This window comes from Nuphar pumila, chromosome 16, assembly GCF_984573655.1.
Source record: "Nuphar pumila chromosome 16, dmNupPumi1.hap1.1, whole genome shotgun sequence".
Lineage (NCBI taxonomy): Eukaryota > Viridiplantae > Streptophyta > Magnoliopsida > Nymphaeales > Nymphaeaceae > Nuphar > Nuphar pumila.
In genome coordinates this window covers 37962147-37982600 of record NC_143264.1, presented here as the reverse complement: position 1 = coordinate 37982600, position 20454 = coordinate 37962147, and the positions used below count along the sequence as shown (strand labels likewise).

At 37.9% G+C, this 20454-nt stretch overlaps 1 protein-coding gene across 1 annotated transcript in view; it reads right to left on the bottom strand.

Moving 5' to 3' along the window:
• Positions 1–3576: 3576 nt before the first annotated feature.
• The window catches only part of IM (Alternative oxidase family protein), a 157217-nt gene continuing 140339 nt past the window's right edge, over positions 3577–20454 (bottom strand). Inside the window, exon 9 of the mRNA XM_089990872.1 lies at positions 3577–4055. Coding sequence (XP_089846998.1) covers positions 3844–4055 — 212 coding nt within the window. The 3' untranslated portion in view covers positions 3577–3843. The remainder of the gene's footprint in view (positions 4056–20454) is intronic.

Sequence of the window (20454 nt, the reverse complement as noted above, 5' to 3'; positions counted from 1 at the left end):
GTAAACAAGTGTGCAACAAAGACATTGGACAAAAACCCAAATCATGAAGGAAACAACAACAAAAACCAAATATTGTGCCAAAATATCATGTTTATTTTAAAAGATCCACAAAATATAAACAATAAAAATGGAGGATGGAATAGAAGCATACAAATCATCCAAACACATGGAGAAAATTTGTATTTATAAAAAATAACTGGTTCAACAGATAAATATGTGCTTATTGAAAAAATCACCATCGAACATTTTGAAATACTTGAGGATGAAGTCCCACCGAAAGAGTGGCTGCCGAGAAGCAGGTTAGGCACCGCAAATAACCCTAAAAATTTATACTCATGAAATTCACATATAGTCTCGGTTGTGGTGTTCTAGTTTTTTATACTCATAAAGTTCGCACATAATTTTATGCAAATTTAGTAACATATATGCGAACTTAGTGACATATGTGTGATGTTCTGAAGTTTGAGAGAAAATGAGGTTCACACATATTTTTGTACGAACTTTGTGACATATGTACGATGTTTAAAAGTTCAAGATTAACATGAAGTTCACACATAAATATGTGTGAACTTCCTAATGATTGCAAGAAAAAAATGTGTGAAACTCATTTTAAGTGGGGGTTTGCATTACCTAAGGAGTGGTGCGATATATCGTGCAAACTTTGCCAATTCCACACATGTGAGGGTTAAAAAGGTCATAGTGAAGTTCTGTATTTGGGATTTTGGACACTAGGAGAATAGCAAAAATTATAGGGCATTTTAAAAATAGGTCATATTTATCATACAATACGGTCATTTTCGTGAAATATATGCAGACTTAAGGAAGTTCACATATATTTTATGCAGACTTGAGGAAGTCCACATAAAATATGTGGACTTGAGGAAGTCTGCATAAAATATGTGCGAACTTCCTCAAGTTCGCATAAAATATATGCAGACTTCCTCATTTTGTTTAAGTTTAATAGGAAGTTCGCATAAAATTTTATGTGAACATTGTAAAGTCCGCAAAAAAACATGTGAACCTAATTTTAAGTGGGCATATGCATCAATCGAGGAGTGGAGCGATATGTCGCATGAACTTCATCAATTTCATGTATGCAAGGGGTAAAAAGGGCATTACAACATTGGCTATTCATGATTTTGGACATGAGGAGAATATCACAAATTATGAAGTTTTTATGAAATCACATCATTTTTAATGTACAGTACGATCATTTTTTGCATGTTATTCATATGAAACTCAACTTTCGACCTAACGAGAAAGTCGATGAGAAGGATGATACTGCAACCTCAATGGAATGCAGTAAAAACATTTCATGGGACTCACTTGAATGGAAAGAGGAAAAATGCTTATGGTTCTAGAGAAAAGGGTTATGATTCTTTCTATAAACAAACAAAAAAGAGAAATATAATGAAAAAATGACTTCATGATTCAACAAAATATGTGAAGTTACACAGGTTTGCATACAAAAATTTTGCATAGATCGATATGTATTTGCAGATCTCTTAAGTGAAAATTCACATATTTGGGAGGAAATTTGCATATTTGAAGTAACTTTGCATATTTAAAAGCAACTTCACATATTTAGGAGGAACTTCACATATTAGGAGGATATATATATGAACTTAGGTATTTGCAAAGTTTCAATGTTTGGGTTTAAAAAAATATTCGTAAATATTTTTATGTGAACTTCTAGAGGTTCAGAGAAAAAACGAGCAGACCACCTTTTAAGTGGGACTTTGCGATACCCAACAAGCGAAACAATATATCGTGCAAACTTCATGAGTTTTGCACATGTGAAGGGCAAAAAGGTTCTAATAAAGTTGGCTATTTATGGTTTTGGTCATCAAACGGATTTTGGCAAATTATGGGGTACGATCATTTTTTAATTAAAAATGGGCAATCCTAAGGCAAATCTTGTTTAAAGAAAATAAGGGTTCATTTCCTATAAAGCGAGAATAAAAAAGGATAGGTGCAGAGACTCGATGAAAGTTGCTTGAATGAATGAATGGGATTGAGGGTTGGTAGAAGAATCTATCCATCAGAACTCTAGGGGATGATCCTATGTATTGAACTATCAAATGATTAATCACAACCTGAATCATTTTTTTCTATTATTATTTTTTGACATGCATGCACACATATGCGCACGTTGGGGGGTGGGGAACTTTTATTAGTACCTACGAGAGTATCATACACTCTAGTAGTGCCATGAAAATGTTTGTTTTAATTGGCTTGTACACATGCCATGGCCTTTTCGGAGAACATTCACTAAATTAAGGAATTCTAATGCATAGGCAGGTTTTGAAGAAAATTAAAAATATATATATCAATGGTCCAAAATTCATTGCAAATTCACAATTAAGATTATATTTTATGGAAAATGATTGTACTGTAAGGGTAATTTGATGCATTTTTATAAAAATCCATAAAAATCCTATAATTTTTTATATTCTTCCCATGTCCAAATTCACAAATATATAAACTTAAAAACACATTTTTACCCTTCACACATGCAAACTTCTCTTATATATGAGAATTTCCTCCCAAATATAACATTTTTTTTGCAGAACGATCAGATGTTGAGAACTTGTATTTTTATAATCCTTGAAAAGCTGAGATACATGCCTATAACTTTCATGTTTTGAGTCAAAACTGAAAACCCCTCTAAGGTTTTCATTTATGAGTTCCTGGGATAGAAACATGCTCTACACCCTCTAGGGTTGAGCATTTTTTATCTGTTTTATGGTATTTTATGACCACCTGCACAAAAAATCTAAGAAACAAAAAGGAAAGAGACAGATCAAGACATTAGTTTTTCACTGCCACCAAGATCACCTCGATGTGATGAGTGGTTGAGAAGAAATGTCATCTGAAAGATAAATTGTTTTTCCTAAAAACACAAATAATGAACATAGGTGAAAATGAGGAAGTCTGCATAAAATATAGGCAGGCTTGAGGAAGTCCACATAAAATATAGGTGAACTTGAGAAAGTTCGCATAAAATATAGGCGGACTTGAGAAAGTCCACATAAAATATATGCGGACTTGAGAAAGTCTGTATAAATTATATGCAGACTTTCTCATTTTGTTCGAGTTTGACAAGATGTTTGCAAATATTATTACACAAACTTTATGAAATCCGCAAAAACAAAAACGTGCAGACCTCATTTTAAGTGAGAGTATGCGGCACATGACAAACAAAGCTGACATTTCACACAACTTCATGAATTATGTGCATGCGAGGGTAAAAAGGATATTTCAAAGCTGTCTATTTGCGATTTTGGACATGAGAAGAATAACAAAAATTATAGGGCATTTCAAGAAGTGTTAAACTACTAGTACAGTACGATCATTTTTCGTTTTAAATCAAAATACTGAGATCCAAAAGTATGTTTTCTTATTAAACAAAAGCAAACACATTATAGTGATTGACTAAACAATACCAACTATGACTTTTTATTGGATAGTATAGCATCTTCCAGGATATATACATGTGCATGCACACACACACACACAAGAGGGGGGGGACGGGGGGCACACACAAGAGAGGGTGGGGGTGGATACAGGAATCTATGCAGATATAAAGGAATTTCTTTGTTAATTGAGCTATAAATGTTGCTTTTAAATTATCTCGATATAATCACCATGATAAGGCAACAATGCCTCTTCCAATAAACATTTACTACAAGCATGACTGACAAATGCCATCTTACATGGTAGGGAGTAATTGATTCACTATCTTCACTGACATGAACAAACCATTCTAAACAGAGCGAGGCGGTCATGCTTGGCATTCATCAATCAGCAGAACAATTCAAACCATTCACTGAAACCTGCATGTTATCTTTTCTGTTGAGGCAAGCTTATAGCCTTCTTTACACAGTCAACAATGCCTTCACAATCTTGTGGAGCTATTATACTCTGTGATTCTTCAGACAAAGTTGCAGCTGAATGGGGTGAATGGAGGTTTCCATGGGTTTGACAAGCCTTCATGGTTTTACAATGTTCAGCTTCATCATCTCTGATGTTCACAAACACATCATATAGATTACCTGGAACATTTCAATTAGAGAGAGACATCATCAGGTGTAAAATTAGTTTGATTCAAAGAAACGCAGCAAAAACCAAACAGTCAAATACTGGAACTCAGAGAAGTTGACAGAGCTGGCCAAGAGCAGTAAAGAAGTTTGCCACACACACGCACAGCGTTCTTTATGAAAGCATCCACTTGGCTAAATAGTTTTTTGTATAGGCTGTTGTGTCTCCTATTTCTTTATCTTTAGTTTCTGATTACTTATGTTCCCAACGTGTTTTTTCCTCTCCACCCTGTGACTTTATCAAGATGTATATGTACACCTAAAGTACACTCGCACTCTGAAATTAGACATTTATCATTTAAAGTCAAGAGGATTTTCAAAGAAAGAATGCCATCCAGTTATGGTGCAGCTCGGAGTCTTCCAAGACCCTTTGAACTTGCCACAACACTATTTATCCAAGAACCTACTGTTAAATAATGTATCATAACCTAGGCTAACTAGGAAATTTTATTTTTTCCTTTTAATTTAGTTAGTATAGGTTTTTTTCCTTTTATATTTCATTTCTTTTTTATTGTATTTGACTAGTTAATATTTGACTAAGTCAAATACAAAGAGTTGTTGGGAGCCCAACGACTCTCTCCACTTGCTCCTCTATTGTATATAAATATGGGGCATTGCCCCCTCTCAAATGTATTTTTTTTGTAAATCACCATCAATAATATTATTATTTTTTCCTCTTGTTGAATACCATTTTTTGTATATTTGTGTATGAACCTTTCTTGGTTCTTGTGAGTGTTCTTTTCGGTACTTTGATTGGAGCTCTTTGAGTATTTATTGTTGGTGATCTAGCAAACATTCTTGAAGGAGCTCGTCTTCTTACATGGTATCAAAGCTATGAGATCAAGCTAAATTCATTTTCGCTGTATCGGGAAACGTGTTATTCAAAATTTTAAAAAGAGGTGAAGCTATTTTACAATTTCTATTCAAGCACTTGTGAGATCGTGATTGTGTAAAAGATTGGTAGTGCTTATTTGGTAGTGTATGTGCTCTTCATCGGTGGAGTACTCGTTATCTTCACTTTTTTCTCTTCTCCTCCATTCTTCTTTCTTTCTTTTTTCTTTCTCAAACCTTGTAAAATGGATGACAATGATTATGTTACCATTAAACCCATTAAGCTCAATGACTCTAACTATGTAACATGGGCTTCAATTATGAAGCACCTTATATGAGGAAATGGGTTGTTGGGTTTAGTGGATGGGACCGATGCGGAACCCAAACTAATCCTTACAAAGGTAAAAGGTGAGAAAGAGATACCTCTTACGGAGGTTGAGAAAAATAAGATCATTACCACTTACGAGAAAAAATAAAAGGAATGGAGAATGGGACATGACAAGATTATGTCTTGGATCATTAGTAGTGTCGATATCAAAAAGTGCTCAAGCATTGCAAAATTTGAACATGCAAACAATGCATGAGAATATCTTAAAAGAATGTACTCTCTTAAAGATATTGCACATGTATGCAATTTACAAGATAAAGTACGATATATAGTTCAAGGGGACAAAAGCATTAGAAAATACTATAACAGCTTGTCCGAATTATGAGAAGAGTTAGCTCTTCTTGAACCAAAATGGCATTATTCGGAAGACATAGAGCTCCGTCAAAATCAAATAGATACGAAGTATTTTTTATTTATTTATTAATGGATTGAGATCGGAGTTTGAATCTACCAAATCCGTTCTCCTTCATCGAGGGAAAGTTCCTTCGATAGAAGATACGATAGAAGAATTAAGTATGAAGAAAAATAGTCTTAAAAAGAGAATCTCCAAATGTAATGATGACTCGGTCCTAGCCGCATCTAGACTGAAAAACTATGTTCGTACCTACAAACCCCAATACTATGGTAGGACAAATGATGAGAAGCAAGGAAATGAATTTGAAAGAAAGAAAGTCTTTTGTTACTATTGCCATGAACCGGGACATGTAAAAACATATTGTCCAAAATTGAAGAAGCCCTATGAGAAGAAGGTTGCCTCGGTTGGACCTCCACAAGAATAAAGTGAACCATCCATTGAAAACATGTCCTTAACTCAATTAGTGGAGGCACTTCAACCTCTACTCAAAGGAGCATCTTCATCCACTGGAGTTGCGGTCTCTTCCTTTGGCATCTTCGATCCCGGTAAATCTGAGGTGCCTCTTTTCATATGACACCAAATATTGATATGTTATTCGAATGTCATAATTCAAGTGGGTCAAATGTTTTCACCGTTGATGAAACATCTCTTGATATAAAAGGAATAGAAAATTTTGAAAATACCTCTCAAAACTCAAAAAGATTTTTTATTCCACAAATTAGATATATTCTGAAACTTAACTTAAATCTTTTATCTGTTTCTCAATTATCTGACCATGAATGTAATGTTTCTTTCTCCTCTCATGGTTGTCGAGTGCAGGATCGCCAGTCAGGAAAGCTGATTGGGGAAGGCCATAGAAAAGAAGGCTTATACTACACAAATTTTTTTAAAATACCCAATAATACATTGTGTTGTAATGTTCAGAAAGTGGATTTGGATCTATGGCATAGGAGACTTGGTCATCCTAGTGCATCTAAGATCCAATTTTTTTCAAAGATGAAAATTTTTGCAATTTTGAAAACTTTACATGTGAAAATTGTATTCTTGGTAAAATGAAGTGATTACATTTTCAAGAAATAACCTTTGTTTCTTCTCGACCACTTGAGTTAATACATTCGGATGTGTGGGGACCCGCACCTGTTATATCAAAAGGTGACCTTATGTATTATGTAATTTTTGTGAATGATTTTACAAGACATACTTGGATCCATTTTCTTAAACATAAGTTTGAAGTTTTCTCACACTTTCAAATATTTCATAATCTAGTTAAAAAATAATTTAAAAATGATATTTTCATCTTTTGCACTGATTCAGGGAGAGAGTTTTTATCAAAAGAATTTAAAGATTATCTAAATCTACATGGTATCACACATCAAAGATCATGTTCCTATACCTTTAACAAAATAGTTTAGCTGAAAGAAAGAATAGGCATATTATAGAGACAACAAGAACTTATTACACATCAAGTGCCTAAAGTTTTTTGGGCTAAAGCCACTCCAATTGCAGTTTATCTTATTAAGATAATGTCATCCTCTTCTTTAAAAAACTTTTAAAACAAATTCCAGATTATTTTAAGTTAAGGGTTTTTGCATGCAAGTGTTTTGTTTTTTTTGATAAAAATGAAAAACTCTCTCTTCGTGCTATTCCTTGTGTTTTTCTAGGATATGCAAATTATCAAAAAGGCTACAAATGCTTTGACTTTAAAACTAAAAAGTTATGTGTCAAGAAATGTATCATTTTTGGAAAAGGAAATTTTTTTAAAAGTGAGAACACTAAGGAAATAAATGAGTATTTTTTTTATTGGATTTAGTTCCAAAGATTGATAAGTGTGATATTGATGAAAACCAAGAAGATAAAAATGATATGATACATGCAGAATCATTTCATAATAATCAAGATTGTATTCAATACTCTAGGCGGGGTAATTTAGAACATCCATGTGCTCTCGAAAAATATATTAGTAATGAAGGACAGGAAGAAATACAAACAAGGTCATCTAGAGTGTCAAAAGTCCCTAAAAATTTTGTGTCCTATGAGTCTTTTTCACCTAAGTATCAAGCCTATATTGCATTAATACATTCTTACATAGAACTTTCTAACTATGTTGCAGCAAAGGAACATTCCGAATGGGTAGAAGCAAAAACAGTTGAATTAAATGTCTTAGAAAAGGCGAATACCTGGACTATTTAAGATATTCCACCAGGTAAAAAACCTATAGGTTATCAATGGGTATATAAAGTTAAAACCAAGAATGACGAAACTCTTGAAAGGTATAAGGCCAGATTAGTTGCCAAGGGCTATTCCAAAGAGTATGGAATAGACTATGAAGAGACCTTTACTCTGGTTGCTAGAATGACCACAGTTAGGACCTTAGTAGCCCTTGCCTCTATAAAGAAATGACCTATATATTAAATGGATGTCAAAAATGAATTTCTCAATGGAAGCTTAGTCGAAGAAGTTTATATGGAACCGCCACCTAGCATTGATATTCCTAAAAGAAAGGCTCTTCATTTAAATAAAGCTCTGTATGGCCTTAAACAAGCCTCAAAAGCTTGTTATGACAAATTTAGTCAAGTTATGCTTAATTTTGGTTTTCAATCTTGTCTTACTGACACAACTTTGTTTGTTAATATTTTTTATGTATGTATTATTATCATTCTCCTCTATGTAGACGACATGATCATCACTGAAAGTGATAAATAGAAAGTTGAAAACATTAAAAGATTTCTCAAAATACACTTTAAAATGAGTGATTTGGGTTTTTTAAAAAAAAATCTTGGTATAGAAGTTGCTTAGCCTTCTAGAGGCGATTTGTTGACTCAATCTAAGTTTGCTCTAGATATTGTTGACAGGTCTGACATCTCATATAAGAAAAAGGTCGACACTACCGATGTAAGAACCACAAATTTCACACTAAACTTAAAGAATAATGTGGATTTGGGCCTGGGATCCGTTATTGGATCCAAAAAGAAAAATGTGCATATTTGAGTATTTTAGCAATACTATATAAATAAATAAGTAATAATAATAAATTTAAAAAAAAAAAAAACCATTGTTGGACTCAAGTGGATCCACTGCTATTCACGCGACCCGGATCCAAACTGCAATCGGATCCGGCATCGCAGGTCGTGGGTCGGACCCGGATCCGACCCACACCCTGTTAAGTTAAAAGAGGGGTTAATAAGGGGGGGCAACCCGATATGGGTTGCCCGATAAAATGCTTTTGAGGGGAAACCCTCTCCCCTGCGATAACGAGTGTTAGGGTTCAGCCGAACCCTAACACCTAAGATGATGGGAGGTGGGGAAGCACCCCGCAGCCGCCGGGCTTCCTTCCTTTTTGGAAGGTCACCCACCTACAAAGGGGGACCCGAACCCTTTCTTCTCCCTCTCTCGCTGTCCCATTCTCTCTCTCACCCTTTTCTACCTTTCTAAACCTCGAAGCTCCCTCCAATCCCAAGCCGCAGCTCGAGGCCTTGCAGTGAGGAGCCAACCTCGCCGGTGGTGGTGCTGTCCAGGCCGACCGACCCCTCTCGTGGATGCCGCAACAACCTCGCCGGATAATGGTAGGTTACTGTTTTTTTTTTGTAGGTAACTCGCGTGTTGGGGGTGTGAATGAGTGGGAAGGGGGGGATCGAAAATCCCCAAATCACGAGGGGTGTTGTGACAGTTGGGGGATTTCGGTAAATCCCACGCCAGAAAACCCCCAAACCCTAACCCTAAAGTCTCAAATCCACATCGATTTGGGTGGGTTCAACTCTTGGTTGTATACTGTAATACATTTTATGAGTTTTAGTTATACGAGTTGCCATTATGATGCACTAGTTGTTAAAATATGAAATGGTTCCTAAATAATAGAAACTCTTTTATAATAGAAATTTACTTATAACAGGTTAGCCGATCCCTTGAGTATGGTTCATTTAAGATTACGTAACAATGGTTATCAAATTCCTGTGATGCATAACTGAATCTGTGTAAATGAGTAAGGTCTAACCTGTTATCAGATTTTCTTTCCAGTCATTTTCTCTATTAATATGCTGTTATCAGATGCTATTAAGACTGAATACCTATGTTTTAACTACCTGTAACCATACTTTATTCAGTTTTATCAGAATTGAATTCCTCTGATTTCATGTGTACAGTGATGACATTTGTGTATCATTAAAGTAGGTATACTTTAGGAATTTCCTGGTAATCATACATATAGTCAAGGTTTGAACTCTTAGGGTGTTCTATAGAAAATGGATGTGGGTCTTTCCTGAATAAATCGTATTAGGAACTGTGATAAATCACTGTGGGATGATTCATGTTTCACTCTTGTATATGCATGATTCATGATTATATTGATCGGAATTGGTGACATGTTTAAACAGTAAATTGTGAGTTTGCATGATTGACATATTAAAATAGTAAATCAGGAATGTGTGTTTTGTTAAAATAGCAAATCTCTAAGTGTATGACAGTATAGAGATGTTATGCTATTTTGATGGTTGTAATACTAGAGCAATACGTAAATTTGGGGTTTTCTATTAAGTCTGTAGTTTTCTATTAGTTTGTTAGATGTGATCAGATCTGAGTACTTGAAACCATGTATAAGAGTGTATAATTGTATGCATGAGGTTGGGTGAAATTCTATATGTCACAGTCTCATAAGTTTCTTTCTCATGGTTAAAGTATGCTGGATGTGATTTGTTTAAGTGGAATTCATTGTTTCCTCAGAATAAATTGGATTAAATCATGTGCTTCTTAGTGATGTTCGAGATACTTTATTTGGTATGACTTGTTCGGTCGATGTTGCAATATGCTGTTAATATTGTCATTTGATGTGCTATAACTAATAAAAGATAGTTTCACTTAGTAGGGTATTACATTGGAAAACTTTGCCTAATGGACAAATTGGGTTGAATACCCGATATGGGTATTGGAACTATTAGCTTGTAGGCTATGACAATGAAACTGATGAAAAAACTTATTATAAATGATTGAGTGTCTAACTGGTTTAAAGACACTGGGCATTGTGCTTGGTTGGTTTAAAGGCACCGGAGCACTGTGGGTGGGTTATGCAATTAAAATGACAAATGACTGAGACTGTTCTATACACCTGGGTAGAATGACTAAGGTTGAGAATCCTACTACTATGATAGTAGAATGAAGTTGGGAAAATGCCCCATACTTCGGGAAATTAACTAAATGAAAAGATTAACCCACTCAGTTTCGGGCTTACCTTGGAGAGGGTAAGTGGTACAAAACTCTGGGGACATGTGTTTGGTTTCGAGCGTAAAGCGACTCGTTGGTCCCAGTCCTCAGAGTCGGGGGACCCAGACTACCAATATGTCCTAGGTGGTAGTTCCATGTTCTTCTGCAGAAGTTAGGGATGCATCCTGTCTTGGTTTTGGCCTTTGGGAGTTTCTTTCGGTCACTGGCCGCTCCCTTGGGATTTCAGTCACAGTTAGAATGTTCGGGTTAATAAACCAACCCTGAATAATATACCCCCGGACATTCTCTTCTGTGATGGTTGCCTTGGCCCGTGTGTACCCGCGGGATAAGAAAAGATAAACACTAACTAGAACAGTTAGGTATCACTGTGTGGGAGTCATTAAAGAGACCATTGCTTACTCTTTCATCATGTTTTATATTTAGTGCTTATGATGAAACGACATCCTAATTTGTGTATTTATTAGTTAATTGAATTCATATTATGGATGTTGTTCATGTTAGTGTAAGTTCTGCTTTAATGGCTTAATACCTTACTTGCTCCATTGGTGAAGTTGCCTAAAATGCTTTTTGTGCTTAAGTATAGCTGTTACATAATTTACCTTTTTATATAGGTCTGTTATTGCTGTTACATCGAATTACTTATGTGTTTATATTTAGACTGAAATTCAACCACGACACCCACATCACACACCTGACACATGATCTACTTGCAAGAATAATTACAGTTTTCCTACTTAGACGTGGTAGTCTAATTCCTATAATTTCTATTATTTTCAGGAGAAGAGTAGTTCTATGAGCGATGCGGGATGAGGCGCTGACCGAGACTTGATCCATTTGTTCCCTAGCGGTTCTGCTTACTTTCAGATTGAGATTTTTGTTTTGAGACTAAATGTGAAAACTCTGATGTTGGATTTTATTATTATTAAAGTGGAAATAAATGGTGTGGTTTGCTTTTACCTTCCTGTATCGTTCTGAAATGCTTAACCCGAGAATTATTAGTTGTTTCCGCTTGAAAAAAAAAATTCCCTAAAAAAATTTGGGTTAAATTTCGGGGCGTTACAGTTATGGTATCAGAGCCTGGGAACAATAAATCAAGGATCACGGTCATGCCACATCCTGAGATCGCTCTGTGAGTATATTTTTATCATTCTTACTTTATTAGGCATGATAATTGCATTGTTTTCTATATAAGTATAGATATATACATGTGATGATTTTAGGGACACTACAATTCAAAGATAGTAAAACTGTGTGTATTGAAATGATTATTAGATGTATCGTCGATCCCAAGCTAGTTCGAGCACGGCGAACGAATGGCAGGACCAAAGGGGTTTCGTGATGGAAACTCTCAGAAATCTGGCTCAAACCATGGACACCCAAATGCGCCATCAGGCGGAGTTAGCCGCAGCCATAAGTGAAAGGCATAATACGAACACAATCACCTATGAGAAATTCTTGAAGTTGAACCCGCCTACCTTCTCAGGCAAGGCTGATCCTGAATTAGCTGAGAATTGGATTGCAGAGACAGAACGAGCTTTTCGGGTTCTGTCTGTTCCCGAGGATAAGCAAACGGACTTCGGCACTTACCGCTTGACGGAAGATGCACAGAAATGGTGGGACACAACCCGAACCATCCACTTTGCCGGAGAGGATACTATTCCATGGGAAGAATTCAAACGGACATTTCTAGAGACATATTTCCCCCAGTACGCTCGTGATCAGAAGCATCAGGAGTTCTTGGAGCTTACACAAGGAAATATGAATTTGGTGGAATACACTACCAAATTTCGGACCTTGGAGCGTTATTGCCCAAATTTGTTCGCGAATGATAAAGCCAGAGCAACTAGGTATGTCCGCGGACTCAAGGACGGATTGCGACCACGAGTGATGATAAATCTGCCATCCACCCTCGCACAAGCCATTGAAGTGGCTACTATGCTGAATGAAGAATGGGAGAGATCAAGGAAGAGTCAAAAGGACACACCGGGGAAACGGGGAGCCGGTCCGCCGCAGCACCACAGTGGCAAGAAGTACCAGCCACCTTACAAGAAGCAAAAGTACAATGGTGGAAATCGTCCTCCGCAGCAACAAGGACAAAATCGGGTGTGCCAGAAGTGCAACCGGTCCCACTACGGACAACCTTGCCCTAGAGACACAGGAGCATGTCTTTACTGTGGAAAGATGGGTCACTATGCCCGTCAGTGCCACAAGAAGATGGCGGATATGCAGAAACGTAATGCCGGGGGAGGACAGCAACACCAACCATCTCAGCCGCAGCAAACACCACAGCAAAATGCACAGAAGAGGGTGCGGGGACGAGTATATGCCACCACTGCGGAAGAATTGGAGAAAGGAAATCTGGTACAAGGTACTATATTTGTCAATGGCTGTGCTGCACTTGTTCTATTTGACTGTGGTGCTACACATTCGTTCATATCCGTAGAATTTGCAAAGTTACTTGGTGCACATACTGAATCTCTGAAACATGAATTATATGTGTACAATCCGATAGGATATAATTCGATATGTGTAAACTACATCCCTGATGTCATAATTGTACTGGAAGGGCAGAACTTACCTGCTGACCTAATCTTGCTCGATATGACTGAATATGATGTCATTTTGGGGATGGATTGGTTATATGAACATTATGCCAACGTTCTCTGTCGACAAGGGAAAGTGGTTTCGTCCCGACCAGGATTGCCAAAGGTTGAGTTTCGACTCTCTAGACCTACAGTGAAGGGCCGAATTGTATCGATATTAAAGGTTCAGAAGTATGTGCGACAGGGGTGCCGAGCATTCCTAGTAAATGTATTCTCCTGCGAGTCGAAAGTCACACCATTAGAAGAACTTGAAGTGGTTCGAGAATTCCCGGAAGTGTTTCCGGATGAGTTGCCTGGACTACCTCCACCGCGTGAGGTGGATTTTCATATCGAGTTGGTGCCTGGGACGACACCGATCTCGAAAGCGCCTTATCGTATGGCCCCAGTAGAGTTGGAGGAGCTGAAGAAACAACTCCAGGAGTTGATGGAGCAAGGTTTCATTAAACCGAGCGTATCACCATGGGGAGCACCAGTTCTTTTTGTGAAAAAGAAAGATGGTTCTATGAGGTTGTGTATAGACTATCGGATGTTGAATCAAGCAACAGTCAAAAATAAGTATCCCCTACCTCGTATTGAAGACTTGTTCGACCAATTGCAAAAGGCTAAGGTGTTTTCAAAAATCGATCTTAGATCTGGGTATCACCAACTTCGGATCAAGGACGAGGATATTCCCAAGACCGCCTTTAGAACACGGTACGGTCACTACGAGTTCGTAGTTATGCCATTCGGACTGACAAATGCTCCCGCCGCATTCATGGATTTGATGAATCGGGTATTCAGAGCATACTTGGATACTTTTGTGATTGTTTTTATTGATGATATACTTATATACTCTGAAAGCGTAGAGCAACATCGTGAACATTTGAGGATCGTAATGGGGACTCTCAAGGAACACCAGTTGTTCGCCAAATTCTCCAAGTGCGAATTCTGGCTCGAGAAGGTCATGTTCTTGGGTCATGTCATATCACGAGATGGAGTCGCTGTGGACCCGGCTAAGGTTGAAGCTGTATTAAATTGGGGTCAACCGAGGAATATCAGTGATATCAGGAGTTTTCTGGGATTAGCAGGCTATTATAGAAGATTCATTCAGGACTTTTCACGAATTGCCATGCCCATGACCAAACTTCTAAGGAAAGGAATTAAGTTCGAATGGACGGATAAGTGCGAGGAGAGTTTTCAAATCTTAAAGAAGAAGCTTACCACCGCACCAGTGTTGGCTTTACCTTCAGGTCATGGTGGTTTTGTGGTCTACTCAGACGCATCAGGTACTGGGTTAGGATGCGTTTTAATGCAGAATGGTAAGGTGATAGCGTACGCCTCTCGCCAATTAAAGATTCATGAGCGAAACTATCCAACTCATGATCTCAAATTGGCAGCCGTAGTGTTCGCTTTGAAAATATGGCGACATTACCTGTATGGGGAACAATTCGAGGTATTTACTGATCACAAAAGTCTCAAGTACCTGTTTTCCCAGAAAGAGTTGAACATGCGACAACGACGATGGTTGGAGTTTATAAAGGATTACGATTTTACCATTTCCTATCACCCAGGAAAGGCAAATGTGGTAGCTGACTCTCTCAGCCGAAAAGCTGGTTGCAGTTTGTCTAGTCTTTTGACAAAAGGGTGGAATTTGGTGGAGGAATTCATTGATTGGAAACCGTTCGCAGAGGTTGTGGGAAGTATCAAATTATCTAATTTGTCTGCTCACCCGGAGATCCTTACAAAGATTATTGAAGGTCAGAAAGAGGATCCCCAGTATGAGAAACTGAAGTCACTAGCCCAGCAAGAAAATTCACACTTCTCACTCAAAGAAGATGGCAGTATCTGGATGAAAAAGCGACTTTGGGTCCCTAGTGACCCCAAGTTGAAAGAAGAACTATTGGGAGAAGCACATAGGTCCAAGTACACCATACACCCGGGGGGCACAAAAATGTTTAAAGATTTACAACGAGGGTATTGGTGAAATGGAATGAAGCGTGAGGTCGCAAGTTATGTCTCGAAGTGTTTGACTTGTCAGCAAGTCAAGGTAGAACATCAAAACCCTGGTGGAATGATGCAGCAAATGGAGATTCCACAGTGGAAATGGGAAGAAATCACCATGGACTTCGTGGTGGGTTTGCCCAAAACACGGAAACAACATGACGCTATATGGGTAATAGTGGATCGACTAACCAAATCGGCTCACTTTCTACCCATACGAATAAATCAATCCCTCGAGAGTTTAGCAGACTTATACATCAGAGAGGTTGTTCGACTGCATGGAGTACCAGTTTCTATTATCTCAGATCGAGATCCTCGATTTACTTCTCGGTTTTGGGGTCAGTTGCAACAGGCCTTGGGTACGAAACTGAAGCTGAGTATCGCTTTTCATCCCCAGACTGACGGACAATCAGAGAGGACTATCCAGACACTAGAAGATATGCTGCGAGCATGTATGCTGGATTGGAAAGGGGAGTGGGACAAGCATGTTATTTTAGCCGAATATGCTTACAATAATAGTTACCATGCGAGTATCGGCATGGCTCCTTTCGAAGCTCTGTATGGAAGACCATGTAGATCACCTGTGTATTGGGATGAAATTGGTGAACGGTCGGTAGAATCACCAATCGTGTTACAACATTATACCCAACAGATCAAAATGATAAGAGATAGACTGCTCATAGCTCAGAGTCGACAAAAAAGTTATGCAGATCAAAGGCGCAGGGAGCTCACTTTTGATGTGGGGGATCGAGTCTTTGTAAAGGTATCACCCACCAAAAGTGTGTTTCGTTTTGGTAAGAAAGGAAAATTGAGTCCCAGATATGTCAGACCTTTTGAGATTTTGGAACGGATTGGAGAAACGGCCTATCGTATAGCCCTACCTCCTCAGTATGCTCAGATACATAACGTATTCCATGTATCTATGTTAAGAAAATATCTTCAAGATCCGTCACATGTCATCCAGTATGAGGACGTAGATATAAGGGAAGACCTAACAATGGAAGAAAAACCAGTGGAGATATTGGAACGAAGTGAGCGAATCTTGAGATCAAAGACCATTCCTCTCGTCAAGGTGAGATGGCAACACCATGGCATCGATGAAAGCACGTGGGAACCAGAGGCTAATATGAGAGAAAAATACCCCGAGCTGTTCGATTAAACACCGACAGGTAAATTTCGAGGACGAAATTTTTTTAGGAGGAAAGGATGTAAGAACCACAAATTTCACACTAAACTTAAAGAATAATGTGGATTTGGGCCTGGGATCCGTTATTGGATCCAAAAAGAAAAATGTGCATATTTGAGTATTTTAGCAATACTATATAAATAAATAAGTAATAATAATAAATTAAAAAAAAAAAAAAAAAACCATTGTTGGACTCAAGTGGATCCACTGCTATTCACGCGACCCGGATCCAAACTGCAATCGGATCCGGCATCGCAGGTCGTGGGTCGGACCCGGATCCGACCCACACCCTGTTAAGTTAAAAGAGGGGTTAATAAGGGGGGGCAACCCGATATGGGTTGCCCGATAAAATGCTTTTGAGGGGAAACCCTCTCCCCTGCGATAACGAGTGTTAGGGTTCAGCCGAACCCTAACACCTAAGATGATGGGAGGTGGGGAAGCACCCCGCAGCCGCCGGGCTTCCTTCCTTTTTGGAAGGTCACCCACCTACAAAGGGGGACCCGAACCCTTTCTTCTCCCTCTCTCGCTGTCCCATTCTCTCTCTCACCCTTTTCTACCTTTCTAAACCTCGAAGCTCCCTCCAATCCCAAGCCGCAGCTCGAGGCCTTGCAGTGAGGAGCCAACCTCGCCGGTGGTGGTGCTGTCCAGGCCGACCGACCCCTCTCGTGGATGCCGCAACAACCTCGCCGGATAATGGTAGGTTACTGTTTTTTTTTTGTAGGTAACTCGCGTGTTGGGGGTGTGAATGAGTGGGAAGGGGGGGATCGAAAATCCCCAAATCACGAGGGGTGTTGTGACAGTTGGGGGATTTCGGTAAATCCCACGCCAGAAAACCCCCAAACCCTAACCCTAAAGTCTCAAATCCACATCGATTTGGGTGGGTTCAACTCTTGGTTGTATACTGTAATACATTTTATGAGTTTTAGTTATACGAGTTGCCATTATGATGCACTAGTTGTTAAAATATGAAATGGTTCCTAAATAATAGAAACTCTTTTATAATAGAAATTTACTTATAACAGGTTAGCCGATCCCTTGAGTATGGTTCATTTAAGATTACGTAACAATGGTTATCAAATTCCTGTGATGCATAACTGAATCTGTGTAAATGAGTAAGGTCTAACCTGTTATCAGATTTTCTTTCCAGTCATTTTCTCTATTAATATGCTGTTATCAGATGCTATTAAGACTGAATACCTATGTTTTAACTACCTGTAACCATACTTTATTCAGTTTTATCAGAATTGAATTCCTCTGATTTCATGTGTACAGTGATGACATTTGTGTATCATTAAAGTAGGTATACTTTAGGAATTTCCTGGTAATCATACATATAGTCAAGGTTTGAACTCTTAGGGTGTTCTATAGAAAATGGATGTGGGTCTTTCCTGAATAAATCGTATTAGGAACTGTGATAAATCACTGTGGGATGATTCATGTTTCACTCTTGTATATGCATGATTCATGATTATATTGATCGGAATTGGTGACATGTTTAAACAGTAAATTGTGAGTTTGCATGATTGACATATTAAAATAGTAAATCAGGAATGTGTGTTTTGTTAAAATAGCAAATCTCTAAGTGTATGACAGTATAGAGATGTTATGCTATTTTGATGGTTGTAATACTAGAGCAATACGTAAATTTGGGGTTTTCTATTAAGTCTGTAGTTTTCTATTAGTTTGTTAGATGTGATCAGATCTGAGTACTTGAAACCATGTATAAGAGTGTATAATTGTATGCATGAGGTTGGGTGAAATTCTATATGTCACAGTCTCATAAGTTTCTTTCTCATGGTTAAAGTATGCTGGATGTGATTTGTTTAAGTGGAATTCATTGTTTCCTCAGAATAAATTGGATTAAATCATGTGCTTCTTAGTGATGTTCGAGATACTTTATTTGGTATGACTTGTTCGGTCGATGTTGCAATATGCTGTTAATATTGTCATTTGATGTGCTATAACTAATAAAAGATAGTTTCACTTAGTAGGGTATTACATTGGAAAACTTTGCCTAATGGACAAATTGGGTTGAATACCCGATATGGGTATTGGAACTATTAGCTTGTAGGCTATGACAATGAAACTGATGAAAAAACTTATTATAAATGATTGAGTGTCTAACTGGTTTAAAGACACTGGGCATTGTGCTTGGTTGGTTTAAAGGCACCGGAGCACTGTGGGTGGGTTATGCAATTAAAATGACAAATGACTGAGACTGTTCTATACACCTGGGTAGAATGACTAAGGTTGAGAATCCTACTACTATGATAGTAGAATGAAGTTGGGAAAATGCCCCATACTTCGGGAAATTAACTAAATGAAAAGATTAACCCACTCAGTTTCGGGCTTACCTTGGAGAGGGTAAGTGGTACAAAACTCTGGGGACATGTGTTTGGTTTCGAGCGTAAAGCGACTCGTTGGTCCCAGTCCTCAGAGTCGGGGGACCCAGACTACCAATATGTCCTAGGTGGTAGTTCCATGTTCTTCTGCAGAAGTTAGGGATGCATCCTGTCTTGGTTTTGGCCTTTGGGAGTTTCTTTCGGTCACTGGCCGCTCCCTTGGGATTTCAGTCACAGTTAGAATGTTCGGGTTAATAAACCAACCCTGAATAATATACCCCCGGACATTCTCTTCTGTGATGGTTGCCTTGGCCCGTGTGTACCCGCGGGATAAGAAAAGATAAACACTAACTAGAACAGTTAGGTATCACTGTGTGGGAGTCATTAAAGAGACCATTGCTTACTCTTTCATCATGTTTTATATTTAGTGCTTATGATGAAACGACATCCTAATTTGTGTATTTATTAGTTAATTGAATTCATATTATGGATGTTGTTCATGTTAGTGTAAGTTCTGCTTTAATGGCTTAATACCTTACTTGCTCCATTGGTGAAGTTGCCTAAAATGCTTTTTGTGCTTAAGTATAGCTGTTACATAATTTACCTTTTTATATAGGTCTGTTATTGCTGTTACATCGAATTACTTATGTGTTTATATTTAGACTGAAATTCAACCACGACACCCACATCACACACCTGACACATGATCTACTTGCAAGAATAATTACAGTTTTCCTACTTAGACGTGGTAGTCTAATTCCTATAATTTCTATTATTTTCAGGAGAAGAGTAGTTCTATGAGCGATGCGGGATGAGGCGCTGACCGAGACTTGATCCATTTGTTCCCTAGCGGTTCTGCTTACTTTCAGATTGAGATTTTTGTTTTGAGACTAAATGTGAAAACTCTGATGTTGGATTTTATTATTATTAAAGTGGAAATAAATGGTGTGGTTTGCTTTTACCTTCCTGTATCGTTCTGAAATGCTTAACCCGAGAATTATTAGTTGTTTCCGCTTGAAAAAAAAAATTCCCTAAAAAAATTTGGGTTAAATTTCGGGGCGTTACAACCGAACTTGTAAATGTCAACATGAAGATTAATGATAGAGAACCACTTGAAAATCTAACACCTTACAGACAACTTGTTGGGGCATTGTCTTATCTTTTCATTACACGATCTGCCATTGCGCATGCCGTTCACACAACAAGCAAGCCAATTTCAGCATGCTTCAACCACTGTTCATATGGGAGTTGTTTTACATATTATTAGATATATTAAAACCTTCATTTTTCGAGAACTTTTATTGTTTGCTTCTTCCTCCTTAGATTTAATTGCTTATACTGATATGAATTGGGGAGGAAATCCAAATGATCGACACTCAATTACTGATTTCTGAGTATTTTTAGGTGAATCATTGATTTCTTGGAGGTGCAAGATGCAACAAAAAGTCTCTCTCA